General features: G+C 46.4%; 1 protein-coding gene and 1 non-coding gene across 5 annotated transcripts in view; one reads left to right on the top strand and one right to left on the bottom strand.

Moving 5' to 3' along the window:
- Positions 1-6,701: 6,701 nt before the first annotated feature.
- On the top strand, positions 6,702-6,808 carry LOC126933352 (U6 spliceosomal RNA). Its single transcript, XR_007718574.1, has one exon. It is a non-coding gene; the product is annotated as a U6 spliceosomal RNA (small nuclear RNA).
- A 6,138-nt stretch (positions 6,809-12,946) lies between these two features.
- The window catches only part of GYPC (glycophorin C (Gerbich blood group)), a 44,776-nt gene continuing 41,498 nt past the window's right edge, over positions 12,947-16,224 (bottom strand). For all 4 annotated transcript variants that reach the window (XM_050752576.1, XM_050752574.1, XM_050752573.1 and 1 more), the window contains 2 exons: positions 15,817-15,873; positions 12,947-13,671 (listed from right to left, as the gene is read on the bottom strand). In XM_050752576.1, the coding sequence (XP_050608533.1) occupies positions 13,475-13,671; positions 15,817-15,873 (254 nt within the window). In that variant the 3' untranslated portion in view covers positions 12,947-13,474. The remainder of the gene's footprint in view (positions 13,672-15,816; positions 15,874-16,224) is intronic.

The following is a 16,224-nucleotide window of genomic DNA, read 5'->3' as shown; positions in this document are numbered from 1 at the left end:
AGGAATTCAACTTCTTCCTGGTTTAGTCTTGGAAGAGTGTAAGTGTCCAGGAAATTATCCATTTCTTCTAGATTTTCTAGTTTATTTGCGTAGAGGTGTTTATAGTATTCTCTGATGGTAGTTTGTATTTCTGTGGGGTCGGTGGTGATATCCCCTTTATCATTTTTAATTGCGTCGATTTGATTCTTCTCTCTTTTCTTCTTTATTAGTCTTGCTAGTGGTCTGTCAATTTTGTTGATCTTTTCAAAAAACCAACTCCTGGATTCATTGATTTTTTGGAGGGTTTTTTGTGTCTCTATCTCCTTCAGTTCTGCTCTGATCTTAGTTATTTCTTGCCTTCTGCTAGCTTTCGAATGTGTTTGCTCTTGCTTCTCTAATTTTTTTAATTGTGATGTTAGAGTGTCAATTTTAGATCTTTCCTGCTTTCTCTTGTGGGCATTTAGTGCTATAAATTTCCCTCTACACACTTCTTTAAATGTGTCCCAGAGATTCTGGTATGTTGTATCTTTGTTCTCATTGGTTTCAAAGAACATCTTTATTTCTGCCTTCATTTCGTTATGTACCCAGTAGTCATTCAGGAGCAGGTTGTTCAGTTTCCATGTAGTTGAGCGGTTTTGGATTGAGTTTCTTAGTCCTGAGTTCTAGTTTGATTGCACTGTGGTCTGAGAGACAGTTTGTTATAATTTCTGTTCTTGTACATTTGCTGAGGAGTGCTTTACTTCCAATTACGTGGTCAATTTTGGAGTAAGTACGATGTGGTGCTGAGAAGAATGTATATTCTGTTGATTTGGGGTGGAGAGTTCTATAGATGTCAATTAGGTCTGCTTGCTGCAGAGATGAGTTCAATTCCTGGATATCCTTGTTAACTTTCTGTCTCGTTGATCTGTCTAATGTTGACAGTGGAGTGTTGAAGTCTCCCATTATTATTGTATGGGAGTCTAAGTCTCTTTGTAAGTCTCTAAGGACTTGCTTTATGAATCTGGGTGCTCCTGTATTGGGTGCATATGTATTTAGGATAGTTAGATTAAGCCTAAATTAAATGAGCTTTCCTTTGCTGCATGATCTTTGAGCCTAGTTTTGCTTTGTCATGTAATCTGAGAAAGGGGTGTGGGTTCATGTGCTGTAAATGTTTACATGTTTGTGGGCTTTCACGTCTTAGTAGGTGAATGTTAAGGGATTGTAAGGTGAGATACCCAGGGAACGTATTTGCATGCTCTTCATTTCTTTTCTAGAGATAATGGGTTCGTCTAAATTAGGAACTTTGAAAAGCAGCAGGAATTTCCACCATTTTGGCCTGTGGTGAGGGAGGAGTCCCTCTAATCCATCTCTTGACACTAAAAGTGATGTTTCTGGATTCGAAATTTGATGATGCCACTCCCTGCTGAGAATCCTCCTGGAGATCCCTCTGATTACAGAGCAAAGTAGAAACTTCGTAGCTGGACCCACAGGGCTGTCAGTGAGCATCTTCCTGTTTCCGTCTCTGGGGTTGCCTCCTGCCACCTTCCCCGCTCCACCTATACGCTCCAGCGACTCACAGCGCTTTGGACATGTCACAGCCATTTCTACCTAATCATTTACCTCTTCCTGAAATCCCCCATTTGCTAGCTCAGATAAGCGATAAATCTGGTAACTCAATCATACGTCCTTACCCATTCAGTACTAACAGAGTTCTTCCTCTGAGGTTTTCTTGACCAACTCCTCTCTCTCCATCCTGCCGTCTTCTGGGTCATACATTGAAGCATCTTGCAGTTTTCTCTCTCCCTGTAGTTAGCAAGCTTTATGGCCATTTTGGGGTTACTTTCTATTATTGTTGCTGCCTCTGGGAACTCCCTGAGGACGGGTATTGTCCTCTGTAGACCTAGTGTGCACACGGGACCAGGCACATAGCAGGTCCTCCGTGCGTGCTTGGTGACTTGGAATGAAGGTGTGTTCTGCCACTATGGTGTGTGGGTGGTGGTGTGCCGGCTCAGGGTCCTGCAAGTGCTGCTCTGCCTTGGCCTAGGAGCAAAGCTTCCCGCTTGAATCCAGGGCAACACCATCCCCCAGGGCTTCCCTCTGTCCTGAGAATTGAGTGTGTGTATCCAGATAAGACATTTCTGGAAGGATGTACCATTACTGCCTCCATTATCCATTATCCCATCCCAGGCAGACATCTCCGGTAAAGCAGGGAAATCCCAAAAGAACAGCTACCTTGTGGGGTATCTCTGAGAACATGTTTGCCCTGCTCCTGAGGGTTTGCTTGGGAAAGCACCTACTTCCATGGGAATAGATGCCACCTCTGCAAATGGGGATGCCGCCTTGGTGTCCCTACTCACCTTGAGGCAAGCAGGAGGGTGTCTGGGCCCTCTTAGAGCAATTCTCCTGCAGGTCCCTTGGTTAAACAAACCCCACATTCCCAGATCTTAGTGTGGATCTTCCATCTCAGAGCTAGCATTTTCTAATACGTTGTGTAGTTTTTACATGTACTGGCTGAAGCCTGGGTTCAGCTCTGGGCTTTGCCACTTTGTGCCATGCAATTTGGATGAGTTTTCTAAGATTTATTTTCTCTATTTCCTCATCTGTAACATGGGGAGGAAATAATAATACCTACCTCAAATGATTGTTCTGAGCATTAAATGAGTTAACAGATTATACCTTGTACATAGTAAATGCTTAGTACACTTAGAAATGTTAGTCAGGACTGATGTCTAATGCACTGTGTAGCCTCAGGAAAGCCTTTGCCCCATCTCTTAGCTGGGCCACATAACCTCTTCTGTGCCTTCTAGCAGCTGAGGGTCCTGGTTCTCTCCCATTTCACCAGTCAGTCCCGCCCTAGTTGGCTTCCAAACACCCACGGCATGTTAGCAGTGCAGCTGGGCACAGGTCTGGAATCCCTCTCTGAAGGAAGGGCCTTGACTGTAGTTTGGGTGATAATCATGATGATTCACTTTTTCTCTTTTGGTTCTAAAGACCACCCCCTTGGGCGTGGGCTGGAAAATACTCTGTAATTTACAAGAGTGCCAATTCTTGGTGAGGCGCATCGAATGTTTAAAATTCTTTTTATTATATATTTTTGGTAGGGGATGTGGAAAAGTACTTGGTAGGAGAAAAGTATCTGAAACAATGACCCATCAAGACACCCACAAAGGTGTCTGATCCTGGAAGGCAAAGAGAAGAGGTACAGCCTGAAGCTGCCTCCTGTCTCGGCCTCTGAAGCAGGTGGGGTCTTGGAAAACTTCCTTGATTTTGATGGACCTTCTTTTAGTGGTCTTCGCACCCTAGGTAATTACCCTTAATATGCAGGTGAAATTTTCCAATCTTTTCTGTGCTTTTTTGGCATGCTTGAGTTTATAGTGGGTATTATTGTGTATTTTACTGTTTTTCACTTGACATTATATCACAAGCATTTCCTCAGCGTATTAAAAATTCTTTGGAACGTCATTTTCTTGCTGTAGAATATTTAATTGCAAGTCTACATCATAATTCTCTTAACATTCCTGTAACGATGCAAATTTAAATAGTTCTGTATTTTTTCCATGGCAAATAGAGCTATTATAAGCCTTTTTTAAACGGAAATTTTAGTCCGTATTTCAACACATTGTTTTCAGGATAGACTTTCAGAAGTAGAATTTTTGGATGAAAGAATACGAACATTTACGAGATTCTTGGCTCACTACCAAATGTACTGTCAGCGAGGTCATGCTCACGTTTCTATTCACCAGCCAGTGCGAGCCTAGTGACTTTGGGTGATTCTTCTAAATGATCTCTGCCCTAATTAATACTTTAAAATGCAATACACACATGTACACCCATATTTACTACACATATATATGCACATACGTGTATACATATATATAAGTGTATACATATATATCTACCTATCTTTATCTATATCTAAATCTATTCTATCTATCTATAGCTACGCCTCTGTAAAGTTGACCCTGGAACAATGTGAGGGTTGGGGGTGCCACCCCCATCCCTACACAGTCAGAAATACATGAATAAGTCTTTTGACTTCCCCAAAACTTAACTACTGATAGACTACTCTTGAGTAGAAGCCTTACCTATAACCTTAATCAATTGTTATATGTATCATAGTATATTCTCATAATAAAGTAAGCTAGAGAAAAGAAAACATTACTAAGAAAATCATAAGGACTGGATGAGGTCCTTAGTGCTTGCGCTTGTAATCCCAGCAACTTGGGAGGCTGAGGTGGGAGGGTGGCTTGAGCCCAGGAGTCCAAGGCTGCAGTGAGGTATGATTCTACAGCCTGGGCAACAGAGAGAGACTATGTCTCAAGAAAATTATAAAGAAAAAAAGAAAATCATAAGGAAGAGAAAATATATTTGATATATTTATCATTCATTAAGTGCAAGTAAATCGTCAGAAAGATCTTCATCTTCACGTTGAGTAGGCTGAGGAGGAGGAGGGGTTGGTCTTGCTTTCTCAGGGGTCTCAGGGGTGGCAGAGTGCAAGAAAATCTGCATATGAGTGCACCTGCGCAGTTCAAATCCGTGTTGTTCAAGGGTCCGCGCTGTATATATACATGTATATACAAATATACATGTATATATTTGTATTTTTTGATCGGTAATGCAGCTGTACATTTTTTTCCTGTTAGAATCATTTTTCAATGGCAGGTGATTAATAGTGGGTGGAATAAACAAGCTACACAACTTCCTTCTACCTCCCTGGGGGGTAGCTGCAGTTAGCTGCCAAGAATTCCAATTCAGCTTTGCTATTTACAATCTCCAGCCTTGTTTTAAAAATCAAACATGTCTGTGAGGGGAAAATCTCTCTCCATATAAACAAACAAACAAAATCTTTCTGATAGTACATTTCAACAGGGTATTGAAAGGAATGAAAAATACTCATGGTAAAGAGCTTTCTTTACTTTTAGGCACCTCTGCATCTCACTACATTGGCTAATTATAAGTTTAAGGAAGAAGAAAGGAACAAGGTTTATCACCCCACCCCCCGGCCTTTTTTTTGTGCTTTTTTTTTTTTTTTTTTTTTTTTGACAGAGTCTCACTGTGTCACTCAGGGTGGAGTGCAATGGCCCAATATTGGCTCCCTGTAACCTCTGCCTACTGGGTTCAAGCAATTCTCCTGCCTCAGCCTCCTGAGTAGCTGGGATTACAGACACGTGCCACCACACCTGGCTAATTTTTGTATTTTTAGTAGAGACAGAGTTTCACTATGTTGGCCAGTTTAGCTTCCAAATTCTGGCCTCAAGTGATCCCCCCACCTTGGCCTCCCAAAGTGCTGGGATTACAGGTGTGAGCCACTGCGCCCGGCCTATCACCCCTTTTTTACTAGTGAGGAACAAAGCTCCAAGAGGAGAGCCACCTGACTGCTCCATGTCATCTCCCAGGAGCTTCCTTGTCTTATTCACCTAGTGACTATCAACTGCAAGACACCAACAGATTCATTCAACTGTCAGTGCACATGTGGTGTCCAGTAATTGCACAGGTACCCAGTATTGAATGGATGCCTAGTATTGCTCTGGTATCTAGTATTGCACAAATATCCAGTATTACACAGGTGCCAGTATTGATCAGATGCTGGTATTGCACAACTTTACCCAGTATTACACAGGTACATGTTGCCCAGGTGCAGACATGCTAATGTTGGACGGCTGTCCGGTATTGCACGGGTACCAGTATTGCTCAGGTGCCCAGTATAGAATAGGTGCTCAGTATTGCAGAGGGGCCAGTACTGCACAGGTATTCTGCATGGCACACGTGTTGATATTGCTCAGATGTTGGTGGTACACAGCTGTGCAGTACTGCTTAGACGCTAGTATTGCACAGGTGCCAGTATTGCCCAGGTGGCTAGTATTCCACAGCTAGTCGGCATTGCACAGGTGCTCAGTATGGAACAGATGTTAGCATCGCACAGGTATCCGGTACTTACAACTTACGTGAAGCCTGCTCCCTCTGGCATCTCCATGACCTCATTTCTTAGGAAAATGAGAAAGTGGGACACAAGTCCCATAGTGGATTTTGTGACCTTGTCTGAAACCCTCCTGGGTATTTTGCCTGACTTCTAGCACAGCCTTTTTTTTGGTCTCATGTTCTCGCATGGGCGCAGGATGGCATTCCGAACCGAGAAGGGTGTGTCAGAGCTGAGCTGGGGAAGAGTAGTGAGCTTGGAATCCTCTATGTTTTCTTCCCTCCTGTGTCCCTCCCACCACACACTCCACACACATGCCTCGGCATCCCTTTCTGCTCTCCTGTCTCCAGATGAAGAGGGAAGGTGGTGGACCTTCTCACTATTCTCCCTGCTTCCTCTCCGCCTGGAGGGACGTACTTGGCGGAGAGCTTTCTAATACTAATCCCAAAGAAGAAAACTTGCAGGGTAGAATTTCTGACTCAGGTCAAAAGCCTGGGTGGAATAGCCTTCCCCTGGCCTCCCAGAGGCATAGAGGCCAGGCCTCATGGGGTAGCCCTTCTGAATCCTTTGCTTTCCTTTTCTCTCTGGGATCCTAGTTAGGTATCTTTTGTTGTGGAGGAGCTGCAGATGTGTCTCTGTGATACTTAAAAACTTGGTTTATTCCGTAGAGATTTTAGTTACAAAGGCAGATGGACGGTCTTCATCCACCAACCGAACAGGTCTAGTTTGATCTTTTGCTCTAGGGGCTATTGTGTTCTGTACACAAGGTGTTTCATAACCAATTCAGGGTCATATCGATTCACAATTGCGTTAAAAGAGGATTTTGGTGCTCACTTAGGCAGCACATATGCTAAAATTGGAATGCTACAGAGAAGATTAGCACGGCCCCTGTGCACGGATAACATGCACATTCATGAAGCATTCCATATTTTTATATATATATATATATATATAAAGAGGATTTTGTCTCCATCCTGAGAGATCTCTCATAAGGTGCTTTTCCCTATTCAGGCCTCAGTAATTTCTAGGCTGTCTTCGTCCCCAGAGTACAACTTCTAATTCCTCTCAACATTGGATGCAACGTGATTTGCAAATCTGACCATATCTCCTCCCACTTTCCTCCTGTAAAGGGCTCTTACTACCTTCAGTTACAGCACAGTGGCCAGCCCCCTCATTACCTGGTTCTTTAGGGTCTCTGGGTCTGGAGTCATCCTCGGTTACTTCCATACATGCCTGAAGCTGCAGGAAGAACTGCATACTTGCAGGTTCCTATATCACCTCGATTTCTCTGCATTTGTCATCTGCTCACCTAGATAGCTCCTTCAAAACCTGTCTCAGAATTCTCCCTCCAACAATCCTCCCCTGACTTCTCCTCAGTCCATTTGGTCCTCCATGATGGACCCCTTGCAGCTTGAACTATTTTAACACATCTCTTATTGCAGCCAGTGTCCTCCAGGGAGCCAGCAAGGCCTTGCTCAGCTCCAAGTCTCTGGCATTGCACCTCCTGTAGTGTCAATGCAGAGAACATTTGTGTCCTGAATGAAAGAATTAGCGGTGTTATCTCTGCCTGGGAGCTGAGGTCTGGATGTCTACCATCCTTTCACCGTAACACCTCCATTTGTTACCTTAAGAAGACAATGTCCGTGTACTGTAGCTATGAACGAGATGGTCCTTCCCGGGCCAGGCGCGGTGGCTCACGCCTGTAATCCCAGAACTTTGGGAGGACGAGCTGGGCAAATCACCTGAGGTCAGGAGTTCAAGGCCAGCCTGGCCAACATGGTGAAACCCCTTCTCTACTAAAAATACAAAAAAATTAGCTGGGTGTGGTGGTGGGTGCCTGTAATCCCAGCTACTTGGGAAGCTGAGGCAGGAGAATTGCTTGAATCTGGGAGGCGGAGGTTGCCGTGAACCAAGGTTGCATCATTGCACTGCAGCCTGGGCAATGAGAGCAAAGCTCCATCTCAAAAAAAAAAAAAAAAAAAAAAAAAAAAAATGGTCCTTCCCTAGAGAAAGGAGTGACCTGACTCTGACTTAGGGCATCTTGGTAAGCCCACAGGATGCTTTATCTTGAGAGAGCTGTATATAGAACTTGTTTCTAAGTACTTTTTGAGAGAGAAAAAATGATAATAATTTCAGCTACTTAAAAAATAAAAGGTGGCTAACGTAATGTATTTGGTTCTAAAACGACTAGGAGATCTGCATATCTTAACATCAGCTTTGGAGGTCTATAATGTTCGCAGGAGACCTCTTGATTACAGGATGATCTTAGAATAGAGGCTGGCGAACTCCACCCAACCTTCTTGCCAGGGCTCTAGATTTATGGATCCACCCATGAACCAAGACATTTTCACAGCTGTATGCCTCTATGTGTTCCTGTCATAGCAAACCAATAAAAAATACAAGCCTGCAGTGAGATCTCTCATACACTGGCCAGAGGATGGAGAAGAAAAGTTTTCTACTTTTTTTTTTTGAGACGGAGTCTCGTTCTGTCGCCCAGGCTGGAGTGCAGTGGCACAATCTCAACTCACTATGAGCCCTGTTATTTAGTGCATTGCGTTGTTCATTCAACATGTATTTATTGAGTACTCACAGGTACCAGGCATGATGTTAGGCAGTGCCTACCTTCTTAGGAGACAATTCTCCAAGGGTCTCTTGCATTTTTCACGTCTGTTGAGTGAGGCAGGAACTGCACTGTGTTCTCGACTACATTTTCCAGGCTGTTTGTGTATTAAACAGACTTGGAAGACCAAGTAGTAGCTCCATCCAGTGCAAAAGGCAGGCATTTTACTGCCCATTATGAGATTCTGATTTTCTTGGTTCAAGATTTCTCTTCTGGAACTCAACCCACCATATGGATAAACGTTCTCTGAGATCACCCACATCTCCCACGTGTAACTTGGAGATGAGGAGATGTCATTCAAATATGCTGATGTCATACTGCTTGCTGGGCTGTCCGTGCCTTTGTCTCTGACCCAGGAATCTCATCTATGTCAGCATCTATGAAACTGGTGTAGGCCAAATTGCTCACTTAAAAGCAGGGCAAAACCTCAGACCCTTCACAGTTCTTGGCAAGCTTATATCCTCATTTAAATTACTATTCAAAACATGAAAATGCAAATATTTTGGCCATCATGTTACTGGTAAGGATCCTGGAGCACGGAAAATTAAGTAACTCTTCCTAGGTCACATAGAGCTAGTTAGTGTCTGAGATAAGATTTTTGTCCAAGTCTGTCCAATTCCAGAGCCACTCTCTTTTCATAACATCGTGCTGACATGCTAAATTGCAAACATTAAAATGCCTGTAGTTCCACTTGTGGCACTGGGCCAGTTAAAATCCTGTTGGCCCCTAAATCATTCCCGTTGCTACGATGATAAAAATATTTAGGTAAGGAATGAAAACAATTGAGCAGCTTCTCTCCAGGGAGGACAAAAAGATAAAATCATGAAGGGGAGTTCCTTCCATTAAAAAAGAAGAGAAAATTCTCTTTAATATTTACGTAACAGTTGGCTCAAAGCCTTGACCTCCTGCTGCCTCTTCTGGGGAATGGATGAGATCCATCTCTCTCCAGGCAGGATGGGCCGAGTCATGTGAAACTCAGACTAAACAATGGGGCAGCTGGAGCAGCGGGTGAGCCCCGGGGTGGGGAGGCCTCCAGCTCCGCGGGCAGGGTCTGAGCCTTGCTAGACCTTTTGAAGCCCCTTTGTGAATTTCCATGGTGCATTTTTAATCTTTTGTCTTGTTTAATTTGATCATTATCTTATCCATATGATAGAGACTGACCTATTCCTTCAGTGACTCTTTATTACCTATGCAACAGAGTCCAAATTTCTTAGCTTGGGACCAAAGCTGCTCTATGGTCAAGCCCTTATATACTGTGTAACTGGCCCAAGCCTCCCTTCCTCTCTAAAGCCTTTCCTAAGTCCATCTCACTCTCCTTAGTGTTTTAGATTGATTTGTATCACTACTCTCTCAGCATCCATAATACTTTAGGGCTTATATACATTTACATGTTCATCTTCTCCCCTAAGCCATGGACCCCTGAAGGCAGAGGCTGCTATATTCAGCTATGTAATTCCAACACTTACATGGTACCTAATAAATGTTTGTGGATTACAGCAGTATACTCAGACACACACACATATATATTACCTATCTGTCTCTGGATCTGAAATTTAATCACTAAATACTCTTAGTTTGGGAACGAGCACTTTGAACAAGCACAAATCATCTAAGGTTAGTAGGGAAGCTTTGGCTTGATGTAATCTGGATGATCACTTTCCTTTTCATAAGAGTGGCCCGGGTGCAAGTGTCCTGGGTGCTGGAAGTGTGGATGAGGAGTGACCGGGCTGGCAGCACTTGCTAGCTCTATAAGCTAATCGTCCCACCAAAAGCAGGTAGGCTCCACTGCATCATCTCTCCCCAGCACGAGGAGGGACCTCTCAACCAGGCCAGCTCTGACTGGGGATGGGGATGCTGGCAGAGGTGCCTGGGCCATCACTGTTCGGGGCCACTGGGTGGCAGAGACCTGGCTGAGGATTCTCTGATCCCAGCACTGGTGAGTCATGCCAGCATTCATGAGTCTTGATGCCACCTGCTCTGCTCCCTGGGGAGCTCCTGCTGACTTATCTCAACCTGCTGAAGGGAGGCCAGACAGGCCTGAGTTAAATGGCTCCTCTGCCATTAGCAGCTGTGAGACCTCCAGCAAAGCTCATTGACCCTTCTGAGCCTCAATTTCTACAGATATAAAGGGAGGATAAGGATATCCACTTGCCAGGATTATTTCGAGGATTAAAGGAGGCTTATGTGCAAAGAAGCTGGGATTTTCTACAGACAGAGCTCTGTGCCTTTCCCTCTTCTTCCAGCCCTTCTCTGCCCCATCCCCTCTCTTCCTTTCCTCTCTTCTTTCTTCCTTCTTAAGTTTTTTTTGACTCTTTGGTATATGCAAATTTGTGCATTATTTAGCGCAACTAACATTGGTTGCAGGCATGCTGCAGAATGACTTAGTGCATTGCTGGAGGAAGGATCAAAGATTTAAAAACCTGGTCCCTAATCTAAGAGAGCATTATTAATTGCCCACCAGTGTCCACCAGCGTGCACTCTCTGTGTGTATGTGTGTGTGTGTGTGTGTGCATTATCTCTTGAAGTTGCCCTGCTCTCTGGTGTGGCCATCTGGCCTCTGCAGTTAGCCTGTGACAGCTCCTTCCTTGTGGCATCTGAGCTAGGCCACCTGGGACAACCCAGCTCTGCAACTTCTGTGTCATCACTACTGCTACTGAGCCTGATTCTGGCTGGGTCTGGGGACCCAGTGGACTGGGAATAGACTGTGTTTCAATTGTTTTCCAGGACACTGTGCAGGCAAAAGAGTGAGGATAAAAGGAGGTGAGGAAGGGGAGTGAGTGGCCAGGGAGTCAAGCTTAGGGTAGACAGCTCCTGGGCCCAGTGAGGGAGAAAGGAATGAGTTGCCGTCATCCTTCCCCCACATAGGCACCCGCTGTCTAGGAGGCCTGGAGAGCCCCGGGTTCATCCTCTTCTAGAGACTTTTCACCCCAACGCATGTCTATGTGTAGGTTCTGGTGCCTCCTCTGTGCTCCCCGGACAGTGATCTGTGCTCCCAAACCTGGAAGATACGGGTGCTCAAAAACCTGAAATGGCATTGCCACAGGAAGGGATGTTAGAAACCGTTTACCTGAGTGTTTCCAAAATGTGCTTCGAGGACCACTTGGTCCATGAGCTCCTAGCAGGTATCCTGTGGGCAAATGGGGTCTTTGGGTCAACATGCCTGGGAAAGGTTGTGTGCACTGCTCCCCTCCCACCAGAGCCAGCATCCACACTGGGCCAGTGAAGACGCTGAGGAACCTGCACTGCTTTCACTTTGCACGATACATCGTTTTCTAAACTGACTTGCGCATATTTGTTGGGACTGTTTATTGCCATCTTTGCCACGCTGCTGTTCTGAAGATCATTGTTGGCCATGCAGATACAGTCAAGCCCTTTGTTTCATAGATGAAGGCCTGCGAGCTTGGGTCACCAGGGAAAGTTCTCACTTTTGGACCAGGCTTCTGCCGTCACTGCTTCTGTGAGCTCCCAGCTCATCTCCCCCACCACGGCCCCAGGACTGCCAGCTCCTCTGGCAGGTGGACCTCCCACTGAGCTCACATTCCCCATAATCCTCCCAGGGAGATCTTTGAGAACTTTCTGCCAACCCCCAGGTGGAGATGGTGCAGCCTCAAGAAGCCGCAGCCCCAGGGAGTACCTAGGTGACCCCAGCACCTGGCGTGCAGTCTTTAACCTCACAGCTGCTGGTCCTTGGAGTGACAGCTGAGCTGTTGGAAATCTTGGAAAAACTCGCCTGGAAGGGAATGGTTAACCAGTTCATCTCTTTCTGTTACTCTGTTATTTTGAATTATGGCTACTCCTCAGGAAGTGTGCAGAAGTAGTGCAATGTGGAATGTTTGTTTACCGCTGCACGCAGTTGACACTGGAAGATAGGGAGGTCTGAGCACTTGACCCTCAACGCTTGGAGTCAGGCACAACAGAGGTGCCATTATCAGCAACATTTCCACATAAGGGAGGAGAACACGGAGGCCAGAGGGGTCAACCAAGTTGTTCAAGGTCCTGGGACCAGGAAAGGGGAGCTGGGACCCAAAGCCAGGGAATAGAGCTCTGCACCACGGGGTATCATGGTCACTGTGACTGGAAGGACGAGATTCACTCATATTTTTGGATCAGGTCCATTTGTTCTCATACTGCACCTTGGAAAATCAACACTTCAGCCGGTGCCCTGGCTGCTGGGACAGGCTATTTCTAGAGGGACATTTCACCCTTCCTTTTGTTTCATGCAGCTGGTGCTCCTGTAGGGAAAGGAAAGCTGGTCACTGTCCTTCCTCCCTTGGCAGGCTTGGGAGCCGCCTGTACTGGCTGTGCTTTCTGAGAGCTGGCCCCAACAGGAGCCAGAAATGAACTGTCCAGGCCCCGTCAGAGAACATAACATTGCACAGGTGAAAAGCAAGCCCTGGGTGGCGTTTATCTTTCCCCAGACAACTATAGTAATACTGTTGGACTCTGAATGCTCGGTTACATTTCAAATTTATTTCCAATCGTTTTGAGCTGGATCAATGGGAGACAAAGGTACCTTTTAGCTCCGGCACCTGCTGTTCCCCCCAAATGTCAAGGACTGACATTTGATGCCATTATCCCCAGTCAGCACACAGATGACTTATTTCCTTGCTTCCCCAGCCCCCGGGTACCCCGGCACCCCCTCTCCCTCAACAAGGACTTTCTTGCCAGTGAGCTGATACCGTCCTGCACTACCCAGGGGGCCCCGTGTGCCCAGATTTTCTCCCACCTCCGCGAAGCAAAGGGTGACCTCTGGGGTGGCCACCGCCTCCCTGGGTCCCTGGGAGAGGCCTCTTGCAGCGCGAGTCCTCCTCCATTCCTCCCTGGGCAGGTACCTAGTGTTTCCAGGTGCCTATCTCGGGAAGGAGCAAGTGCTGTCTGTCTCTGCCTGGTGGTATCAGTAGGAGTGCTGCTGGGCGATGGGGTACGTTTTTCCCGATGGAGCTGGAGGAGGCATTCAGGGAAGTGAAGTCTGTTGTCCCTCAAATAAAGTACTCCTTTCTGCTATTGTCACCAGCATCTTGGAGGGCAGGGTCGCCCTGCAGGGCTGCATCTGCACTCTCAGCAAACTCCGTGCCCTTGGCCTCATTGGTGTGGTACGTGCCCTTGTGCCGGTACATGTAGTGCAGCAAGACGAAGAGGAGGCAGACTAGGACGATGACCACAACAGCAATCACGACTGCAGGTGGGAAGAGGTGCAAGGGTCAGTCTGAGGCAGAGGCCCTGGGATCTGGGATGGGGGTCAAGACCCACAGGGGTTGTGTGAGGACAGATATGCTGCCACAACCAAAACAGGTGCTCCTTGATTTATGATGGGGGCCAGGTTCCTGTAAGCCCATAATAAGTTAAAAATACTGTAAACGAAAATTACATTTAATACTCCAAACCTACTGAGCATCAAAGCCTGGCCTAGCCTACCTTAAGCAGACTCAGAACACTTACATTAATCTAAAGTTGTGCAAAATCATCTGACCCATATTTTATAATGTAGTGCATCATACTATATATTGCCAGCCTGGGAAATGGTCTAAGTTCAAAATTCAAAGTATGGTTCCTACTGAATGCGTTTGCGTTCATGCCATTGCAAACTCAAGAACTCATAAGTTGAACGATTGTACATCGGAGACAACTGTGCCAAAGCCAGACAGGCCAGTTCATTCCTTCCCCATGCTTCACCAGCCTGTTGTGTGCTGGCCCTGTAACCTGTGCCTTCCTAAAATGATCCTCCTCTCCCCTTCTCTCATCTCCTTCCTTCCCTCCCTCCTCTTTTTCTTCCCCACAATTCTGCTACTAAGCATTCTGCAGACAGTCTAGAATCATACCCCAGGACTGAACTTTGTTTGGATATTTTTAATTATAAAACCAGGAAAGTCCCAGAAAACAGGGCAGAGTTGGTTGCTCTATGTACACTATACAGGGGGAAAAAAGATGAGGCTATTAACTGTGCTTGGGACAGGTTGTGTGGTTTGTGTTTTTCAATGGCCTGATGGCTGCTCCTCACCCTACCCTGCTCCCATTCCCTCCTGGGCAGTGAGGACTGCAGCGAATCTGCAGGAGGAGCAGGACTTGGCCACACAAAGGACTGAAGTGGGAGAGGGTAACGCAGAGGATGTCAAGGTGCTGGCTATGTGTGGGTGGGGGAGCAGTCACCCCTCACTTCTGCTGGGACTCCAGAGGGATGGGGAAGTACAGTGTGAGGTGACTGAGGAGGGGTCAGATCACTCAGGGCCTTGAGAGTGATGGGGCAGTAGTCTCATGGGGCAGGGCTGTTTTGAGTTTGGGTATTTACTTTGAAGCTGCAGAACAAGCCTCTGTCTCTTCTTAGAATGCAGGTTTCTTTGGAGGCCTTGGGGAGGGACTGCTGAAGAATATGGAAAGTCTGAAACTGCTCCCAAGTCCCACCTTTATAGAACAATTTCCTAAACTTCCTACTGCCTTCAGGGGTACAATTCTGTCTGCATAATGTTAATAATACCATCTAATTAGCCGAGTGTGGTGGCGGGCACCTGTAGTCCCAGCTACTCAGGAGGCTGAGGCAGGAGAATGGCGTGAATCCAGGAGGCGGAGCTTGCAGTGAGCTGAGATAGCACCACTGCACTCCAGCCTGGGTGACAGACCGAGACTTCATCTCAAGAAAAAAAAAAAAAGCTCAGTGGTGCAATGAGTTGGAGAATGCCAGGGTACACAGAGTCCAACGGGTGTCTTTGACTGCTTGCTGCTGCTGCTTTTTCTTTCTTTTTAAATTGTACATGTTTCCTGAGTTATTAATAAGCTGCTGAGAAGTGTGGATCTCAAAGAAGGTCACAGAGCACACAGCACCTCCCAAACTTGGTTGTTCTTGAAACATGGTTTGCAGTCACAGCCATGACCCACGGGGATCCACTTGCTCATGGTTCAAAGCAAGGCAATGGCAGACTCAAGTTTCCTTGAGGATGGAGGGTTGGGGTACATGGACCCAGGGCAGAAAATGATGTGGGATGAGGGAGATGGTGGAGAAGTGTAAGTAGCCTGGTCCGTCTACCCTCATCCCACCTCCACCCTCAACCTCCCTCACCAAAACTGCTGTCTCTCCAGCCCCTGAGTTCCTGTGAGTCAACAGCCCTGAGGAAGGCTGATAAATATATACACAGATATGTACCATGTACGTATGTATGTATATTTACCCAGGACTAGACTCCTCCATTTCACATACAAAACCACCTCTGAAGGAGAGAAAAAATGGCCACAGCCACCCCTGCCCAAGTCCTTAGGTCAGTTCTACCTGGATGTTTTCACCAAGGCCCCCCACCCTGGCTGCTTGAAGGGCTCTGTGACAACAGCTCACCTGCAATGATGGCAATGTCCGTTGTGGTGAGGGCGTGGGTCACCCCTGGATAAGGCCCTGTGAACAGAGGACAAGAATCTGAGGTCAGACAGGAAGATTCTCCATGCCTAGCAGCACCTTGTCCCAAGCTGCATCCTTTGCTCAGGTGTGAGCAGCTCTGTGAATGGGCCCAAGTAGACAGGAGCAGTGTGGTGCACCCACCGAATCCTAGCAGGGGTGCACAGACCAGGAACCAGGTTCTGCCTGGTCTGGGATGGAACTCAGGGTACTCCAGGCCCATTCGAGTTCTCTGCTGTATGCCTGCACTGAGGGTGGTGCCTCCACCTGGTAGATGCTCAACAGTTATCTGTGGTGTGTATGAAGGCAGGGACTCTTGTTATGTTTACGACAGAATGTTTGTGGAGTATC

This window comes from Macaca thibetana, chromosome 12, assembly GCF_024542745.1.
Source record: "Macaca thibetana thibetana isolate TM-01 chromosome 12, ASM2454274v1, whole genome shotgun sequence".
Taxonomy (NCBI): domain Eukaryota; kingdom Metazoa; phylum Chordata; class Mammalia; order Primates; family Cercopithecidae; genus Macaca; species Macaca thibetana.
This window is presented reverse-complemented; position numbering and strand designations above follow the sequence as displayed.